This window comes from Rattus norvegicus, chromosome 8, assembly GCF_036323735.1.
Source record: "Rattus norvegicus strain BN/NHsdMcwi chromosome 8, GRCr8, whole genome shotgun sequence".
Lineage (NCBI taxonomy): Eukaryota > Metazoa > Chordata > Mammalia > Rodentia > Muridae > Rattus > Rattus norvegicus.
The window spans coordinates 66,413,901-66,434,460 of NC_086026.1; the positions used below are offsets into that span (position 1 = coordinate 66,413,901).

The 20,560-nt window shown below is 41.4% G+C and overlaps 1 protein-coding gene and 1 long non-coding RNA gene across 17 annotated transcripts in view; one reads left to right on the plus strand and one right to left on the minus strand.

Annotated features, from left to right (window-relative positions):
• Sin3a (SIN3 transcription regulator family member A) overlaps positions 1 to 18,250 on the plus strand; it is a 54,680-nt gene extending 36,430 nt beyond the window's left edge. For all 13 annotated transcript variants that reach the window (XM_008766301.4, XM_063265753.1, XM_039081736.2 and 10 more), the window contains 6 exons: positions 1,575 to 1,744; positions 5,229 to 5,402; positions 8,860 to 8,952; positions 9,520 to 9,614; positions 14,724 to 14,931; positions 17,010 to 18,250. In XM_008766301.4, the coding sequence (XP_008764523.1) occupies positions 1,575 to 1,744; positions 5,229 to 5,402; positions 8,860 to 8,952; positions 9,520 to 9,614; positions 14,724 to 14,931; positions 17,010 to 17,240 (971 nt within the window). In that variant the 3' untranslated portion in view covers positions 17,241 to 18,250. The remainder of the gene's footprint in view (positions 1 to 1,574; positions 1,745 to 5,228; positions 5,403 to 8,859; positions 8,953 to 9,519; positions 9,615 to 14,723; positions 14,932 to 17,009) is intronic.
• Positions 1 to 20,554, minus strand: part of LOC120094172 (uncharacterized) — a 33,654-nt gene extending 13,100 nt beyond the window's left edge. Inside the window, exons 1-4 of one of the 4 annotated variants that reach the window (XR_010054405.1) lie at positions 20,417 to 20,554; positions 9,751 to 9,873; positions 6,975 to 7,036; positions 1,555 to 1,792 (exon numbers count right to left, since the gene is read on the minus strand). This is a non-coding gene — a long non-coding RNA (uncharacterized LOC120094172). Of the gene's footprint in view, positions 1 to 1,554; positions 9,874 to 20,416 lie in introns of all 4 variants that reach the window. The other 3 variants (XR_010054404.1, XR_005488214.2, XR_010054403.1) reach the window with 3 other exon arrangements.
• Between the last annotated feature and the right edge of the window lie 6 nt (positions 20,555 to 20,560).

The following is a 20,560-nucleotide window of genomic DNA, read 5'->3' on the forward strand; positions in this document are numbered from 1 at the left end:
GTCTTAACCTGGACTACACTGAAGCAGCTTGTTCTTGAGTGGCAGTGCCAGCTTCGTGCAGTCATAGTTTGTGGCTACAACTCTGTGGTTCAGACTCCTCCATCCTTGTGTATTTAAAAGGCTAGCTCCCTGCTTCATGGCTTAGACTTTTAAAGTGACGTACTGTGACACAGCTCAAACCAGTAGCTTGCTTTAAACAGTGACTGTTCATTTTTACCTACTTAGAAGACCCACTCCATTTACAGTGATCAATAAATGTTCCTTTTGTAATTGACATTTTTGATCAAATTTTTGTCAAAGTGCAACCGATATGCAAAAAGCCACACAAATGAGAATTTGTGTTTGTGTGGGGTGCACGTGCCTTATGCGCAGGGAGGCTAGCAGAGGGCACGGAGGATCTGCTGGTATTATGTGCCTTTCTCCTTGAGACAGGATCCTACTGAACCCAGAGCTAGGTTGCTGGTGAGCAGACCCTAGTGGCCCTCCTCGTTCTGCCGACCTCCATAGTGCCAAGGTTATAGGTAGCAGCCGCCAGGCTTTAACGTGCTAAGTACAGGCTGGGGCCCTGTACTTAGATAGATAGCAAGTGCTCCTATCCACTGAACTATCTCCCCTGCCCCACAAATAGAATTTTATGGCTCTAAATATTTCTATGATGAGCATACTTTAGTCAAAAAAAGAGATCAAGAAAATAAAGCCAAGCCCCAGTAGCCTCCTTATTCTACTGTTTTGGTTTCCAGACTTAGAAATGAAATCTTTTGGTATTTAGAGTGGGTCTCCTGCTATAAAATGGTCACTATCCCAGAACTTGTTTTATAGTCTATGCTGGCTCAGCAATCCCTAGCCTTAGTAACCTCCCTTTGAAGTTAAGGTAGTTTTGAACTCTGCATCAATGGGTACGATTTCAGTTAGCTCAGAAAACACCATTCCTTCCTAGTGGCTCTGTCCTTTTACTAACAAGATTCACTCCAACTACTGGTGGAAGGGCTTCATGTGCAGCAAATACAAATCATGTAATGTAATTAGTGGAGTACAGTGTTGCAAATCTATCTTAAACAAAGGAACTGTGATACATTCAGATTAGTCTATTGTTCATAGATGGGTTAATTCAAATCACTTCTGTAGCCAAGAGTTCCAGGTGTGGTAGTGTCCACCTGTGCTTATCTTTTCTCCTCTATTCTTTATTCTTCATTGAAGTCAATTTATGAGCAAGTGTCCCCTTTGTGAAATGGTTTTGTGTACGTGAAGGAGCCAGCAACTTGAAGGACCCTCTTAAGTAGGATATTTTGCTCTCGGGCATAGAACTCAGCAGTGCTCAAAGTGTCTTTAGCATAGTCAGTCTGTTCTGGAAGCCTCTGTTAGACTTTGCAGAGTCACTGTTAGTGAACAGTGCTGGTGATTTATATATGGCCTCCTATCAGATGTCGTCTCTGAAGTGGTTTGAGTTGGACATGTTTTGCATATCTGGTGTTTTGTCCTTCAGATGGTATATAGGCCAGCTGTGGGATTCTGCTTTCCCTGTCCTTGAGCTTGTCTTAGCAGACAAGGTCTTACCTGTCTGATCTTTCCTGTAGTGGATGTGGATGTAGAAGATTATTACCCAGCTTTCCTGGACATGGTGCGGAGCCTGCTTGATGGCAACATAGACTCATCACAATATGAAGATTCACTGAGAGAGATGTTCACCATCCATGCCTACATTGCCTTTACTATGGACAAATTAATCCAGAGCATCGTCAGACAGGTGAGAGGGTGTGTCGGAGGCCAGGCTGCCGAGGGAAGGTGTTCTGAGCTAAAAGTGACAAAGAAAAGCAAGACTTGTATGGGAAAAGGGATAGCAGCTTAACCATGTATCAGTGTTTATAAATCAGTGAAGTGGAAACCACCAAGTTAACATGAAGTTGGAGACAATAACAAACATCTCTTTACCCCTTTGATGCACTGACAGTAGACCAAAGCAATGGTTCTAGCCGAGTCTTAGTGAACCATTATATGTATTGGGGTCACGTAAGGAACATGACCAACCCAGAGTCAGTGCATCCTTGAAAAGCCCACCATACACAAAGTCTGAATCCTTGAAGCTCCTGCACAGCCAAAGGGCAGCTTGACCTATGGGAGAATGTGTTTTCCCCAGAATTATTTCTGCTTTTATAAGAGGATCAGAAATTCAAGTTCATCCTCAGCTACATTCTATGCCAGCCCCTGTGGGGATGGGGATGGGGGGTGGATTTTAAGTTTCAGGCGCTTTCTGAATTTTGTTTCCTTTATTTCCTGAACTGTGTATGTTTTGTTTACTTTATGAGTCTGGTGTTCCTGTTCAGAGGGAATAGCTTTCTTTCCTGTTTACAGAGCTTGACTCTACTAGCCCCCGAATTGGCTCTTAGGTTCTCACTGTGCCCTTGCAGGAGTGAGTGTGACCCTCCTCAGAGCCTGTCCTAATAGCCACTTGTAGAGAACACAGCTTTATTTTTCTGAGAAGGGCACATAGGTGCGGCATAGCCTTTTCCATAGGTGATGGTGATAATTTGCCTCATTTACTATTAGAAGTCCTTTACAGTACTCTGTGCACCTCATTTATCTGAGACTCCGTGCTAGATTTGTGGTTCTTATGTGAAGTTGTTTGTAACAGGGTCTCACTATGTAGCACTGGCTGACTGAACTAGTCTTGTTTGTCTCTTCCTGAGTACTGAGATTATAGGTGTGAACTACAACACCCAGCCAATGTGATGCTTCTAACCGAGTTGTCCTTGTGACAGGGAGCTTGTCCCAAGTTTTCTGCTGCATTATAGGCTCCATACTGCTGAGACTCTAAACTCCCCTAGGAGATCAGTCTTAGCTACATGACTTCTTTGAGCTAAAATCATAGAAAAGGCCAATTCTCTCCTGGAATCCACACTGCTATTGTAGAAGGAAAGATTTAGTGGTCTCTTGAGGAAGATACTGCATCTTGCAAAGAACCCTTGCTTTTTCCTTGGCTTTGGAAGAGTACATGCCTGTGTCTGCCCACAGAATCTAGTCAGGATTGGTGAAGAAAGCTACATGTAACTGACTCCTGGTTCTCACTGCAGGTTGTTGGTGAGACAACTCTGAAGGATGTAAAGCTACTAGGCCTTCCCATGGAGATGTGACAGTGACTCTCATAATTTGAGAGACAGATACCTACTGAGTCCCTAAATGGCTACAGTTAGGAACATAAAAGAAAGCCAATAAAATAAAATTTTCATAAGCCCTGTGTTATTTTTAAATAGATAATTGATTGACTTAGAAGAATCTGGTTATAAATTTATGTTGATAACACTGTCGACATAGGTTTTAAAACTGGAAAGTAGGAGTGGCCTCCGAAAGCCCACAGCCACAGGGTTTTAAGACATTTTCATACTTTTAATTTTAACTCTTCAGTGAGCTCTGTCTGACTTATGTTTTCTTTCTAGTTGGTGGTCCCCTGCTGTTCAGTTCTGGTTGAACAAGTTTCAAGGGCAAGCCATACATCTATCTTAGGGTTTTCAGGCTTGGGCTTTATTTAGCTCAATTAGTAGCAATTAATTGTCAAGCATGACAAAGCCCTGGGTTGAATTTTCAGCACCCCATAAAATGGGTGTGGCAGCATTCACCTCAGCATTTGGAGGAGGAGGCTGGAGGACCAAAATTTGAAGGCCATCCTCAGCTACATAGGAAGTTCAAGGGCAGTTCCTAATACATAAGATCTTTTCTCAAAAACAAGGAGAGATAATTCTAAGTAGGCAGTCTCAGACATCTTAGTTACAGAGCCATGATATGATGTCATCCTGTGAGACCTTGACTAGGGACGCTTCCCTTCATCCCAAGCATCTCTATTCTAGTGCTTCTCTCTAGACAGACAGATGGACGCTCAGCATATGCTTCTGGCTTCTCCATCCTTCTGGAGATTTGAGCACCTTTGGGTTTGGTATCACCTAGCTTTTCCATGCACGTGCTCCTCTGTTTAACAACAACAACAAAAATCTTGCAAAAATTATACCCATGTCATTTCTGGTTACCTGGTGAAAGACTTAATGTGTGATTGTAGGTAGCCCCCCAGTTGTCTCTGGGTTTGTAGTGCTGCCATTTCCAAAGATTCTGAGAGAGGCAGATACCTAAAAGGATGTGACTAGAGAGTCAGTAGAACATAGTCTACCTTAACCTGAGCTCTACAAGGGGAGACTTCGTGGTGCAGAGAACTCATGTCTTGGCTAGACTCTTTGACGTCTTTCCCCTTTCTCCCTCACTTAAAACTTTTTGACGCTTCACTGTGTTATCAAATCATAATCATAAGGAGCCTTATTTTAATGGTGTTGTCTAAGTCTTTACTTCACAAAGACTGTTTCTTTCTAAAAATGGAATGGCTTAGTGGCTATGACATCATGAGAGTAGCTAAGTAAAATTGATGGATCAGTATTGGACTTTAATTTTTTTTTGCTTCTCTATATTTTAGGGACCTGTTGGTTTGGTATTAGGCACTGAATTTAAGACTTTGTGCTTGCTAGGCAAACCCTCTGCTACATTACCAACTTTTGAGTTTTCATGTGCTATATGTGTATATGGAAATCAGAACAGCTTGTGAAAGTGGGTTCTCTTTCCACCATGTGGATCTTAGGGGTTAAACTGAGGTCATCAGGCTTGAGATCAATCAGCTTTACCCTCTGAGTCATCTCTTAGGAGACTTTTAATTTCACAGTAAGAATGGTGAGGAAGGGGGCTGGGGATTTAGCTCAGTGGTAGAGCGCTTACCTAGGAAGCGCAAGGCCCTCGGTTCGGTCCCCAGCTCCGAAAAAAAGAACCAAAAAAAAAAAAAAGAATGGTGAGGAAAATCAAAACACATAGTGGTGTGGGAATGGGGTTGTTACCTGTTGTGGCATATGCTGTGGCCTGAGTTTGCCCCAGCAGCCTATGCAGAAAAGGTTCAGCTTGTGTCAATTTGAGGCCAGCCTAGTCTACATTAGATCCTGTCACAAACCAAAAGCCAGTCAACTGCAAAATATTTTAAGATACTTAGAAGGCATTTTATTTGTTTTGCTAAGAAGCATGAGCAGGAAAAATTATATCACTGAGACTTGGTTTTGCTTTTAAGTGTGAGTTTTATGAGGTGTTAATAAAGGCAGGAGATCCTAACTCAGCTATTTTCTATGAAAATGATAGTGCTTAACTTTTTAAATTAAAAAAAAAGTTTTTAAGCTCTCCCAGCTCACTGGCTGGCCTGTGCTCTGTTGCAGCTGCAGCATATTGTCAGCGACGAGGTCTGTGTGCAGGTTACTGACCTTTACTTGGCGGAAAACAACAACGGAGCCACTGGAGGCCAGCTGAGCAGTCAGACATCGAGGAGCCTTCTGGAGTCGACATACCAGCGGAAAGCAGAGCAGCTCATGTCGGATGAGAATTGCTTTAAGGTGAGAGTCGCTCAGCCAATCACGAACCTCTCAGTGCTGCTGCTGCTGCTGCTGTTCATGTGTGTTTTCAGTACATGTTTGAGTGTGTGTGCACGTGGAGGTCAGAGAACACTTTGTAATGGTCTGCTTCATTCAGGAGGTATATACACCATGGGGGTCTGTTCTCCTAGTCCCCTCACTGTTTTTTGGCTTGAGTGGGCTGATTGTCTTTCCAGCTCTGTGATTATGAGCCAGAGTTTTACTAGTAATCGAATCCAGTCCCCAGGCTTCTTTGGCAGCGAGCACTTTACCAACCAACCTGTCTGCCCAGTTAGTTACCTTTATTACATTTTAAGAAAATAAACAAAAAAACAAACTTTCTTACATTCTCAGCTTTTAATAAAACAATGCTTTGTAAACATTTTCTTGAAAAATGTTTATATGTAAAATATGTGATCATTGTTAAAAGCATAGTAAAGTGAGGGCACAAATAAAGAAAAACCATTTAGAGGGTTTTTTTTGTTTTTGTTTTTTGTTCTTTTAGAAATAAACACATAATATTTCTAGGCTTTGGATGTACATTTTATTTTATGTGTATGAGTGTTTGCCTGCATGTATGTGTGTGCACTATGTGTGTGCATGGGTCTCCCTGAGGTCAGGAGGTGGCATTGGATCCTCTGGAACTGGATCCATGGATGGCCATTGGGTCCTTTGCAAGAGCAGCAGATGTTCCCAACCTCTGAGTAGTCTCTTTAGCCCCTTGAAAATGTATGTATTGAAAGAGCTGGGTAACTATTCATTCCCCAGGGTCATTAATATCATTTTTACATCAGACAGTGTCTAGCTGTGTAACATAGGCTGTTCTTACAGATCTTATCAGAATGCCAGCATTACCTTGTAGATAACACCACCTCATTTGGCTGTATTTCACTAGAATATGGCTTAGTCGGAGAGCACTTGGGTAGCATAATGAACCCTGACTTGTTCCCATCACATATCTATAATCCTAACACTTGATATTATGTTGGGAAGATCAGAAGTTCAAAGTTGCCCTCTTTACATGAGATCCTATTACCTCACCCTACCCCATAAAAGAAATACCTATAATATTGGATATATCAGGTAGTTTTTATTGCCATTGTAACAGCTAACTGGAAAAAATAATAATTGGAAACCCACATTTCTAATATAGTATAAAATTAATCTGCAGCCTCTTTTGAGTACTGGATGACCACTATTTTATAATTCTTAAAAATTAAGTACAGAGTAAGTCAGCCATAGTGGAGGGTACACCTTTAATCCCAACAGTCAGAAGGCAGAGGTAGATGGATTTCTGTGAGTTCAAGGCCAGCCTGGTGATCTACATAACAGCCTGTTATGGTACTCTGGAAACCTGGAGTAGGAGGTTTGCCATAAATTAGAGGCCAAACCTAGGAGGTTTGGATTTAAAGTATATAATATAACATGTCTTACTGTTCTTAATAGCTTTGCTTATTTCCCTCTGATTTATTTTAGGTTAACTATTATTTTTGCTAGGTTTTAAGCTTGAGGTTTTAACGGCCTCTCTAAAAACATCCTGCAAACCAGTCTTACCTCTGTCTCGCTGCCTGATTTATAGCATGGCCTTTCCCAGTGCTCTGGATTGTAGTTTCTCCCTGTGTAATTGAAGAAAGTTGAAAAGGAGTTTATTTTATAATTTTTTTAGAGCTAGTCAGATTTAGCTGAAGTTGTCCTTAAACTTTGATGTCACAGATGATGTCCTTATTTCAGCCTCTGATCTTCTTGTGTCCATCATTTCTAGAATTAGAGCAGTGTGCTACTGTGGCCAATTTTTATGTTTACTTGTAAGCTCATTTTTCCCATGTAATTTTTGTATCTGCAGTAAACTTTTGAGTCAGGACATTCAGAGAGCCAAGGTTCCAGAGAAGGAGATCTGCTGACAGCTTTCTATAAAATAAGGCTTGTGACTGCCTTTATTAATGGCGCTTCTATACATGAGTGTTTACAGCCATGTGCCTACTACCAATTTAGTAATTTCAATTCAAACATGATTGGCACCATTATAACAATTTTCGTTTATTTATGTATCCACTTGTATGTAGGTCACACTATTGAGGTAGTCCTGCTGCCTCAGCCTCCTTTGTGCTGGAATTACAGGCATGTACCACCATACTACCTCAATAGAGCCCTTTAAAGACTCTGTGTGTGTGTCTGTGTCTGTGTGTAGGTGTACACGTGTGGATGTGTATATATAGATTGGCTTGTGGAGGTTAAGGGCAACTGCAGGAGCCAGGTCTCTTCTACAGTGTGGCTTTAAGGAGTTAAGCTAGGACTTAATTGTCAGTAAGCAAGCACTTTTACCCAGTGAGCATCCCACGAGCCCAACACACCATTCATTAACATGCTTTTTTTAAAAAAAATTTTGTTTTTAATGTTTGAGAATTTCATACATGAATACTATGTTTACATCATCCCCTTCTTTCCTTCTCCCTTCCAGTTTCTCCAGTGTTCTCTTCCCACTCAGGCTCAGATCCATGGCCTCTTCCTTAATTTTCACTGTCACATATGTATACAACCCGCTGAATCCATTTGATATTGCCACATATATTTAGAACTGATCACCTGGGATAACCTTTCAAGGTGCTTGTCACTGGGGAAAATAGATTCTTCCTCTCGCAACAGCCACCAATTAACTGTAGCTCTTTGCCTTTTGTTGGGCCTTTGTGAAAATGTCCCCACCTATATTGGAGTACCAGCTGATGTCATTGTGCGGGTTTTGTTTAGGTAACCTTATCGATGAGATTTCATGGGTGTGATATTCCTGATGGTATCCAGAAGATACCTGCCCTGGTCTTCTCGCTCTTACAATCTTTGTGACTCTTCTTCCTTTTTCTTGACCTTTAAGCTTAGGGGTTGCATTACAGATAATCAGTTGGAATCAGACACCCCATTGTTGGTTATTTCCCTGCAGTTTCACCAGTTGTGAATCTTTGTAGTACTTTCTATCTGCTTCAAAAAGAAGCTTCTTTGATAGGGGGTGAGAGCTACAGTTACGTGGCTGGACTATAAATGTACACAGGCTGGGTCTGAGCAATCATTTATTTACTAGCAAACATTTACTAACTTGATTTTTCTCTAGGTTTTATTTTTATGTGTAGGGAGGCTTTGTCTTTATGTGTTTGTGTATTACCTGCATGGAATGCCCCCGAGAGGCCAGAAGCCTCTGTTCTGTCCTCTGGAATTGAACTAGACCATGTGGGTTCTGGGAATCAAACCCAGGTCCTCAAGAAGAGCAGCCAGAGCTTGCAGCCATCTCTGCAGTCCCACTGTAATCACCAGCTTTCAGTACTCTGTATCTCATCCTTTGGAACAAAATTATATAATTTACTTTTCTACGTTCAATGACAATGTAGGTTTATAACCTTGAAAATTTGGGGGTTTTTTGCTTGTTTTTGTTTACACTGCTTCTGTTTTGCAGCTAATGTTCATTCAAAGTCAAGGTCAAGTTCAGCTGACCATTGAGCTCCTGGACACAGAAGAGGAGAACTCAGATGACCCTGTAGAAGCAGAGGTATGGACAGTGCATTTCAGAGCTTGCCTGGTCACCCTGAATTCTGGTGGACTAGGGTGTGTGTGAGTGGGTGGGTACATACGTGTGAGGCATTATGGGTGCTAGGAACAGAACTGGAGTCCTCTAAAGAGCAGCCAGTGCTCTTAACTACTGAGACATATATTTTGATAACAAATCTTTCATGTAAGGGCCATTACCTTTTTTTTTTTTTTTTTTTCCCTTTTCTTTTTTTCGGAGCTGGGGACCGAACCCAGGGCCTTGCGCTTGCTAGGCAAGCGCTTTACCACTGAGCTAAATCCCCAACCCCATTACTTCTTAGTTTTGCACTGTGGGCATCAAATTAGGCAACCACTTTACTTACCACTGGGCTATAACCTGGGGATCCCCTTTTTTTTTTTTTTTTTTTTTGGCTTAGTTTCACAGGTGCTAGAATTACTTTTATATGCTACCACAGTAGACTATTTGTTCTTAAAATCTGTAGTCTTTGGACATTTTGGTGATAGATTAGACTCGTGATATATGGGTATAGATAGCTGTTTTCATGATCGTCTATGATTCTATTCCTAGCGTTGGTCAGACTATGTGGAACGATATATGAGTTCTGATACTACTTCTCCAGAACTTCGAGAACATCTGGCACAGAAACCAGTATTTCTCCCAAGGTGAGTCTGCCAAGTCAGCTCTGTTGGCAATATATGCTGTGCACAGCAGGGGGTAGGCAATTTCAGGGTCTCGGTTTCCTATATTGTTCATCTGTTCTGTCTGCTGAGGATCATGTTAGAGTGTTTGCTGGCTTACCTGTAAAATCTCCAGCATTCAAGAGCTGAAAGCATTAGAGAACCTGTAGTCCTCACTCCATCAGCTTGCTGTCTTAGTGTGCTCATGGCTTAGTGATTCATTTGTATACAGCAACATTCAGAACTACAGTTATCACAAAAAAAAAAAAAAAAGCAAAATCAGCAAAGGAAGACTATAAGAGAGCTAGGCACAAGCTTCTAAGAATCTATTCTTAATTCCTCTAAATGAGTATTGTGTTTGGAATGCTGTCTCCAAGAGAAGCTCTTTAGAGACAAGATGCTAGGCTTTATTGTTGAAGTTGACGTGTAGTCAGCTGGGTGTGGTGGCCTTTCATCCTAGCACTTGGAAGGCAGAGGCAGGCGAATCTCTGTGAGTTGGATGCCAGACTTGTCTATAAAGCAAGTTTCATGACAGCCTGGGCTATATGGAGAGACCCATTTGGGGGTGGAGGGAGGAAGGAGACCCTACAGACAGACCGAGAGACCCCTTGCATTTACAAAATTCCAGACAGAAGAATATTAGGTTCCTGTTTGGAGGATGATAGAAAGGACCACTAAGTCTCTTCTACTGCTTTGTAGTTCTTTTCTGTATAGAATTTTTAAAAATTTACCTATATACAAACAAATATAAAATTCTGATTTTTAGAAGTAGAAACTGGATAGATGAACCGTGTGTGTTTAACCTATGATCCTGGGGAGATTGTTGCAGAAGGATTGCTGGGAGTCCAAGACTAGCCTAGGCTACACTAAACAACCCGTCTGTATTGCTCAGGATTTTCTAAAGGAATAGAACTTAGAAGATGAATCTATGTATGTAGAAAGGGTATTTATTAGCATGTAATACAGGCTGTGGTCCTGCTAATAGTAACAGTGGCTGACTGTGAACAGGAGGGTCCAAGAATCCAGTATTTGTTCTGGGTGTCTCATCTGGTCTTCCGTATATGCCGGAATTCCAAACAAGTAGGCACTAATGCCAGTGAGGGGATGAATTTGCTAGCAAAAGCAGAGCAAGCAGGCAAACAGCAAAAGCTTTTATAGGCAGCTAGCAGAAGGTGTGGCCCAGATCTTTGGTGGATCCTCCCAGCTCAAAAGATCTGGATTCAACATGTGTCTTCCTGCCTGAAAGATCAAGATTAAATTAAGCAAAAATCCCTCACAGGTGTGTCCTCTATTTTTGGGGGATTTTAGTTAATTCCCAATATAGCACCCTCTAATAAAAGGATTGGGGGTAAATTTTTCCTTTAAAACTTTGAGATTAAAATCTCTATCTTGGGGCTGGGGATTTAGCTCAGTGGTAGAGCGCTTACCTAGGAAGCGCAAGGCCCTGGGTTCGGTCCCCAGCTCCGAAAAAAAGAACCAAAAAAAAAAAAAAAAAAATCTCTATCTTAAATTCCTAAAAACTGTATTCAAGTGTTACTGGGTTTAGTCCCAACAAGAACATGGAACTAGAGCACCTAAAGAGAGATCTTTCCAGGTGCCCCACTCAGTGATCCACTTAACAGATGTGGCGCAGTTGCCAAGCCCCTGGAAGTCGATGGACATGGGCCGTTTATCTCATCAGGGCACAGTCTGAGATTTGTTTGGCTAGGTGTTTTTTGATGTTTCAGACAGGGTCTCGTTATATAGTCCTGTCAGGTTTGGAACTCACAGCTCTGTTTGTCTTTGCCTCCAAGTGCTTGGATTGAAGGTTTGCACAACAGTTTTCAAACACTTTACAATAGAAATTATTTTCCGGGTTGGGGATTTAGCTCAGTGGTAGAGCGCTTGCCTAGGAAGCACAAGGCCCTGGGTTCGGTCCCCAGCTCTGAAAAAAAAAAGAAATTATTTTCCAGGGCTAAAATGATGGCTCAGTGAGTAAAAGCAATTCTTTTGGAGACTGGAGAGATGGTTCCATAGTTAAAGAGCACTGGCTACTCTTCTAGAGGACCTGGGTTCAATTCTTAGTAATCACGTAGTGGCTCACAACTGTTGTAATTTCAGTTCTAGAGGATTTGACACTCACCCAGATATACAAGGATGCAAAACACCAATGAACATAAAACAAAAGAATAAAAGTAAATCCTTTTTTTTTCTTAATAAAAAAAAAGGCACTTCTTGCTGACTACCTCAGTTCAATTTACCAGTTCCACAGGATAGTTCCCAACCATTCATACATACATACATACATACATACATACATACATACATACATGGGATCAAAATGCTCAGACATAGAACGTAAATCTTTTTTAAAAACCCATTTTCCTTTATTCTGGTTAGGAAATGGCAACTGTAGAAATTGATCTTTACTTAATTAAAGTTGCCTAATGGTTAAGGGCAAAAATTATTTTTCTTTCTCAAGTATAAGGACTGAATAACAATAACTCAAAAACGTGGGGCCATACTAATTTCAAAGTGAAAATGGGCATGTATGTCAGTAATTTTACAGATTTTATTTTTCATTATCCTCTTAAGGATAGCATTCACTTCCATCTTCCCACATGAGGGCTGGAATTCCAGCCACACCACCACACCTGCTTTGTATAGCCCAGGGCTCAAACCCAGAGCCTTGTGCGTGCTAAGCAAGCATTCCACTGATTGAGCCACAAGTCCGTGGTTTTTGGTTTTTAATCTGTAATATGGCAAGTGTAACTAGCATGGTCACTTGGGTTCCCAAAAAAATATTTTACCCATTTGTGACCATGCTCAATCAGTGGAATGCTTGCTTAGCACGCACAAGGCTCTGGGTTTGAGCCCTGGGCTATACAAAGCAGGTGTGGTGGTGTGGCTGGAATTCTAGCCCTCGTGTGGGAAGATGGAAGTGAATGCTATCCTTAAGAGGCCAGACTCTGTCTCAAAAAAAAACAAAAAAAAAAAACAAAAAAAAAACAAAAAAACCCACAAAGGTACTAAGCCTAGTATGTTTTCATAAATACTGAAAAGCTATTTTTTAAAAATTTAAGGTGACATTTGTTTTATGTGTTGCTTTTCTTTTTAATATAAATGAAGAAATTGTAGCCTCACTTGGGTGGGTTTACAGCCATAGAGAGTATTTTCAGATTGTGGGTTCTATTCTTTAACGTGGTAAGTATTTCATAAGTAGGTGGGCCAGATGGTAGAAAATGCTAATTGTGTGTGCCTGATAGACCTGAATTCCATACCCAGAAAAGTCCATGGTGGAAGGAGAGTGACAATTCCCTCTGCCTCAACATTTACATACACATTCACATGCTATTAATTTTCTAAATAAAAGACTTTACAAATGCTAATGTACAGTGTCTCTGAGCTTTTGCATGCCATTAGCAGACCCTGGTCTGTCTGTGCCCTGAGAACATTGCTGTCATGGATGACTTTGTAACTTCACATGATTATTTGGGAGGCATTAAGTAGACTAAGTAAATATCAGTATGTTTCATACTTGTTTTTGCTGGAACTGTTGGTCTCATTACAGACAGCTCTCAAGCACTGGGAAGCCATGGAGCTTATGGTAATTATCCGTTTACGGAAAGCTCAGTTTTATCATTAGCAACAAATACATTGCTTTCCTTAAGAAATGTGTACTTTTCAGAAATATCTTCCTTGCAAGTTTTCCAGGCTGTTTTTGCTCTGTTGTCCCTTACTTGTAAGTCAGGCAGTTGCTCCAATACCTTTCAAGAGTCCTTTTTCATTCAATACACAGAGTAGCTTCATGGATAATTCCCATTTTATCATATGATACAAGATGGGGGTATATAAATGGTTCAATGGTTAACACAGACTGCTCTTTCACAGGACTCAGGTTCAATTCACAGCACCTACAGAATGGTTCACGGTCCTTTGTACCTCTGGTTCCAGGGATTTGATGCCCTCTTTTGGCTTCCATTGTAGTGTATATAAATGGTGCACAGACAAAACACATAAAAATATAAAATAGAAATAAACAGAACTTTTTCTGGAAGGCTTTTAAACAGTGTAACTGCTTCAGCATTTCCATTAGTAAAGCCAGCTGTGTTTGGTGTCCATCTACAGTCAGATCAAAAAGCTTCTAACTATGGTGTGTAGTCCCCAGAAACATTACCATTTATCCCACTCTACCCCAGTGTAAGAAAGAGTGTATTTTGGCTCATGGTTTAAGATAGGCTATTGTCAGTCTTGGTGGGGAAGGCATGGGGTCAGGAGGTGAATCGATCGTCTCCATCCCTCTTAAAGACAGACTATCTTTACTGTCAGGGCTGGCCTCGAGCTCTTAATCCTGAACTTCCCGAGGGCTGAGATTACAAGGTACCTCTTCTGTCACCCTTACTCTTGGACTGCCAACCCAAATGTTTAGGGAAAGGGGGCACACAATATTTTACTATTAGGAAGATGGTTTTGATCTCATAGTGCTCTTAGTAGGATCTTAGGAGGCTCAGACCTAAGAATTGCTATCCTACAGGGGCCAGTACACGTAGCTACTCAGGTTATGTTTTTTGTTGTTAATATTTGGAGATAGGGTCTTTTCATATAGCCTAGGCCGATCTCTTAATTACAGTTCTCCTGCCTCTGTTTCCTGAGCACTGGAATTACAGGCCCAAGTCCTTACACTAAAGTCTAAGACATAATGTAATTGGCTAGCTGATAATTTCTAGTGGAGACTGGAGATCTATTGTTATAAATGATCTTACATCCTTCAGATACAAATAGGACATCTCTGGGAAAGGCATAAAGTAGACCAAGTAATTTTTTGTTAACCTAGTTTAGGTGAAGAACTCCAATTTAGAGGCAGTGAAAAAAATAAATTGGGATACTTTACTCTGTGTACTGAAGAATTTAAAACAGGTTGAGAATAACATACCACATTCAAGGATGAGGCTTCAAGTAATTATATATGTAAATTCAGTGAAACTATTGCACATTTGTATATATGTGTAACTAAAATTGTAAGTATTCTTGAGGCACATAAGGAAAGCACATTTGGTAGGAGTTGGGGATCTGTATATAGACGTCTCTCGACCTAACGGGATTTCGGCTTTGTAGGAATTTGCGGCGTATTCGGAAGTGTCAGCGTGGTCGAGAGCAACAGGAAAAAGAAGGGAAAGAAGGAAACAGCAAGAAGACCATGGAGAATGTAGAGAGCCTGGATAAGCTGGAGTGTAGGTTCAAGCTGAACTCCTATAAGATGGTGTATGTGATCAAGTCAGAGGACTACATGTACCGGAGGACAGCTCTGCTCAGAGCTCACCAGGTGAGAGATGGCCACTGGAATTTCCCCAAGTCCTACAGAACTGGTATTTGTTTTTGTTTTGTTTTTTGGTTTTTTGTGTTTTTTGTCGTCCCCCCCCCCAATAACAACTTGTTCTGGAACAAGCATTTGTTGTGTAAGCAAGTATATTCATTTACTAAGGATCTTGTAAACAGGGTACCACCAACTTCCTGGCATCCCAGCACACCCAAGGTCGTCTTGGCATGGCTCCCAAATACCTGCTCCCCACACATATACCCATCTTCTCAAGGTTCTGAGACCCAGAGCCCCAAGATTTACATGTCAGCAGCTGAGGGGAGAATAGCCATTGGTACCGTGCTGTTGTAGTGTTTCTGGGTCAGTCATGATTTCTCTCTTGTATGTCTAAACAAATGTCAGACTTTGAAGGATGAGTGTGTGGTTGAAGATGCCAATGTGGGCGTGTGGGAGAAAGTTTAACCTAATGAGCTGGTGAGTGAATACCTGTTGGGACTTTACATTTTCGATGTTTACATTTCAGTTTCTTATTTGATTTCCGTGTGAATCCTGTTTTCAAAGACCATCCTACTAAGATGTAGCTTGTTATAGCAGGCTCTGGGACACAACCACACACTAGGGCAGGGGGGTATAGTCTTTCGGTACATTACCAAGGAAATCAAAAGGTTAGGGAATCGGCATTGGAGATTTCATTGGTGGCTTCTCAAATACGGGATACTTGAAACCAAAGTAACAAGGTGAAGAATTAATAGAGAATTATGGGTTTGGGTTTTTTGTTTTGTTTTGTTTTGTTTTTTTGGTTTTTTTTTTTTGTTTTTTTTTTTTTTGGTGGTGGTGGTGTGGTTTTTTTTGGTTTTGGTTTTTTTTTGTTTGTTTGTTTGTTTGTTTGTTTGTTTTGTTTTGTTTTTCCCATTTTTAGCTATAGGAGTACACTGTGGCTGTCTTCATACACACCAAAAGAAGGCATCAGATCCTATTACAGATGGTTGTGAGCCACCATGTGGTTGCTGGGAATTGAACTCAGGACCTCTGGAAGAGCAGTCAGTGCTCTTAACCGCTGAGCCATCTCTCCACCCAAGGAGAAGTGTTCTCTATGCAACAAAACATGTAAAATGCAAGGCTAGGGAGAAGGAAAGGCATTAGCATATTAGTAACAAGTAAAATAAAAATAGTGGCAGAAGGGGTTGGGGATTTAGCTCAGTGGTAGAGCACTTGCCTAGGAAGTGCAAGGCTGGGTTCGGTCCCCAGCTACGAAAAAAAAAATAATTAAAAAAAAAAAAATAGTGGCAGAAGCTGAATTCTGTAGAGAACAGAGACAGTGACTGTGAGGACAGATGAGGTAACCTTAGATTAGTCTCAGTGGGCCATGCTTTGGATTTTGCTTTAGGTATACTGAGGCCTATATATTTTGTTTTGTGTGAATGTTCATTCATGTTTTATGTGTACTTCTTTTGATGTTAATGTGCATGTGACAGTGAGTGTGGAGGTCAGAGGACAACCTGTAGGAATCTGTTCTCTCTCTGAGTTCAGGGGATGGAGCACAGGTCATTAGACTTGCAGGCACCTTTACTCACTGAACTATTTTGCCAACCTCTCCCTTTCCTTATTTTTTAAAGATAATATTCTATAAGTCTGGATAGATCGCTCAGTGGTTAAGAGCACTGGCTGTTTTTTCACAGGACTCAGTTCAATTCCCAGCACCCATATGGCAGCTTACAGCTATCTGCAGCTCCAGTTCTAGTGGATCCAGTACCCTCTTATGGCTTCTGCAAACATTAGGCACATACATGCCTAATGTATATAGGTTCAGCCTACTGTAAAAATAAAGTAATAAAATTGTCAGGCCAGGTGGGCTATGTCTAATCCCAGCATTCATGAGGCAGAGGCAAGCAGGCTCTTGAGTTTTAGCCAAGCCTGGTCTACATAGTGATTTCTGGGCCAGCCAGAGCAACATAGTGAGACTCTGTCTCAAATAAATAAATAAATAAATACAGAAAAAAAAATATATATATATATATTATTTTGTATTTGAAGGACTTGTTTGCCTATTTCATCTGTTTGTTTCTCTTTTACTTTCATTTTAGTCCCACGAGCGTGTAAGCAAGCGTCTGCATCAGCGGTTCCAGGCCTGGGTAGATAAATGGACCAAGGAGCATGTGCCTCGTGAAATGGCAGCAGAGACCAGCAAGTGGCTCATGGGTGAGGGGCTAGAGGGCCTGGTACCCTGCACCACCACCTGTGATACAGAGACTCTGCACTTTGTGAGCATTAAGAAGTATCGTGTCAAATACGGCACAGTATTCAAAGCCCCTTAACTGCAGAGCCAGAGCAGGTAGCTCAGAGGTGTGTGTGTGTGTGTGTGGTGTGTCTGTGTGTGTACGTGTGTCTGTGTGTGGGCATGTGTACTCACGTACACGGAAGAATCAAGGAAGATGCCTTTCAAGCCACCAGTGCAACCTGACACCCAGCAGGATACATGAAAGAAATGTGGATGGCTATCTTAGCAAGCTGGAGCTGGCACTTCTCCCTAGGGTGCTCTCTGGACCCAACAGGGAGTGAAGTCCATGCGAGCAGAGACAGGCAGCTCGCGTGCATACACCAGCAGAGATCAACTACAACTTCTGTGACCTGAGCAATCAGTTGCTGTCCCCATGGATAGATGAGGTGCATCTTGTCACTGCTCCTCTTCCCACCTCTGGGGGAAGCGGGGACTGGATTTGTTGATACCCCCACTTGAGCACATCTAAGATCTCTGTTAGATTTTATCTGAGACCTGTTTGGCTTTGGAATTGATAACTTATGGATTTGGTTTCTGAGTCCTTGAAGCTCACCTTCCTCCCTCTTCTGGTTCTCAACCTCAACAAATTCCAGTCAGCCCTCCTTTTTAGCTCCCATGGGACTGTTTTGTACCTGCTTCTTTCTAGTCTGCCCTAGTGCCATCCACCAGCTTCTCTCTCTCTCTCTCTCTCTCTCCCCCTCTCTCCCTCTCTCTCGCTCTCTCGCTCTCGCACAGGCACACTCACACACACACGCACACACAGTTTTAACTTGGTTTTCCTTTTTGTAAATAATGTACATACTGTCAATTTTTTATTAAAGAACTATGCTTTGATGTGCTAGCATAACTGCTCTAGCTTCTTGTGTACAATAGTACTATGTGGGTTCAGATTTAGTACCTATAAACAGATGTACAAGACATTTATTACACTTTTTACCAAAGGGAGATACTGTTGTAGTACTTTTGTGTAAAACTTGTCTTCCCCCAACAACTTATTTTCTTTTTCCTTTTTTTTTTAATGTAAATAAAGCTTGGTTCTTAAGGAAATAAGTAACCTAAGTCCCTTGTCCTCCCCAAAGATCTGTTGTAAAGTTAGGACTGGATTTAATTTCTTCTCTAGGTTACAAATAAGATTTTGCTTTAAATAAATAAGTACTTACAATTGTCAAATTAATATACATCAAAATTAAGGCCAGCAAGATGGCTCTGTAGATAAAAGTGCCTGCCATGTAAACCTGACAAGTTTGCTCTCTGGACCGAATAATGCAAGGCAAGAGCTGACTCACAAAAGTGCTGTGACCTGTGACACCCTGTAGCACTTGAGTGTCTGCACTCTTGTGCTCATGCACAGGCACACCAAGGGTTTTACTTCCCTCTCAAAATTTTAATTTTTCTTTACTGGGAATACAGCAACAATTTAAGATACCAAGCCAAGTATATTTGTAGAAATTGGAAGGAAATGAATTTTACATTGCTTAGCAACACAACAGCAAATGCTTTTAAAAATTGTAGTGGCGTGGACCTTTAATCTCAGCACTCAAAAGGAAGAAACAGATCTCTATGAGTTCAGGGCTAGCCTGGTCTGCATAACTCCAGGATAGCCAAGGCCACAGAGAGACCATGTCTCAAAAAGTAAAATAAAAGTTTTTACATTTATTTGTATGTGTGCACATGTGCACCAGAAGTGCAAGTGTGGAAGTCAGAACAACTTGGAGTCAGTTCTAGGAACTGGATTTAGGTCGTCTGGCTTGGCTGCAGGTGCATTTATTTGTGCTGTTACCCTCACCCATCTCACTCGACTCCACTTCTTAAAAGTTACACACATTTAGGGTTGGGGATTTAGCTCAGTCCTGGGTTCAATCCCCAGCTCCGGAAAAAAAAAAAAAAAGGAAAAAAAAAAAGAACCAATTTTAAAAAGTTACACACATTTAAAGGTGAACCATACATTGGGGTCTTCAAATGTGATTGGCCTAGACTTTCTGAATAATGAACTAGCCCTCATAGAACTCGGCAACCATCACCTAGTCATAGTTATAACCAGGTATGTTCTCTTCCATTTAAAAATCCTTAGTTCTGGGGTCAGTGAGATGGCTCAGCTGGGTCTGGTTCTTGCCTCTAAGTCTCAAGACCTGAGTTGGAGCCCTTGGCCCAACAAGCCCCAACCCCAACCAAATAGAAGAATGTTTTATAAATTCTCACCACCACCATAAAGAAAAATAATGACTTCTGAGTCTTCAAAATATAAAGTGACCCTCTTTTACTTGACAAAGGATCACACTATAGCCCAGGCTCATGAATCTTGCCTCAGACTCCCAAATTCTTGGAACACAGGTGTGCATTCTGCTTTTAGGATATTTTTGTCATAGGACAAGAAAATTCTCGAAGGTAATCAAAAGCCTAATGGAAAAGCACTGTAGGACAACGGCTGAGACAGCATGCCAGGAAGAGTCTGACTTCAACTGTGGTTCTTCCCCTATATTCAAGACTGCTGGCCTAGAAGGATGGGGAGCATGGGTCTGACTAGCAGCAGCCTGGACAGTTGCTACCTATGTACTGTGTACAGCACCTCCCTGCAGATCAGGATGGGATTTCAGGGCCCTTTTAGGAGAAAAGGCCCTTGTGACCAGTAAAACAAGGGACTTTGCTTAAGTTTTCACAAGTTTTAATTGATGTATATTTCTTACTTGATCATTTTTCTGGGTAACCTGCATTTGGATTGTAAGCCTGATTATTTCCGTTAAAGCAGACTAGTTAGATTCCTCTATTTTTTCTCCCATACTCCTGCAAATGTTAAAGCTGGAGGTTGTCCTTCCTTGCATTTTTTAACCTGTGTCAGGCCAAAATTCCGGACATTTGGGTAAGAGGCAACGGTGATGTGTTGTAATATACATAATGACGGGTTACCGGGGTGCAAAGCCCTTTTTCCCTATTTCTGAAAACGCCCGAGGCAGTCTTGTGCTTTTCATATTTTGCAGTTACCAGTGCTTGCGAAAATGAAGAGAATGGAAAACTAAACTTTTTCCATGTCCCTCCAGGGGTTTCTTCCATAATACCTCTCTCTTCTTTCAGAATGCTAAATAGCTCAGGCTGTACTCAAAGTCGCTATATTGCCGCAGATTACTTCAATTTACACTTCCTCTTCTCTGAACTAGGGGTTTGTACATCCTAGGCAAGCACTCTCTTTACTGAAGCACATCACCAGCTCAAACTTACCATTTTATTTAAGAATAATTTACCCAACTGTCTGACAGCTAAGATGAGATGAGAACCACAACGGCGCAGCTTCCGGGTTTCACTGGGAAAGCTCCCCAAAGCCAGCCTCCTGTAAAAGCTATGGTGTCCCAAGAAAAGCTGTTC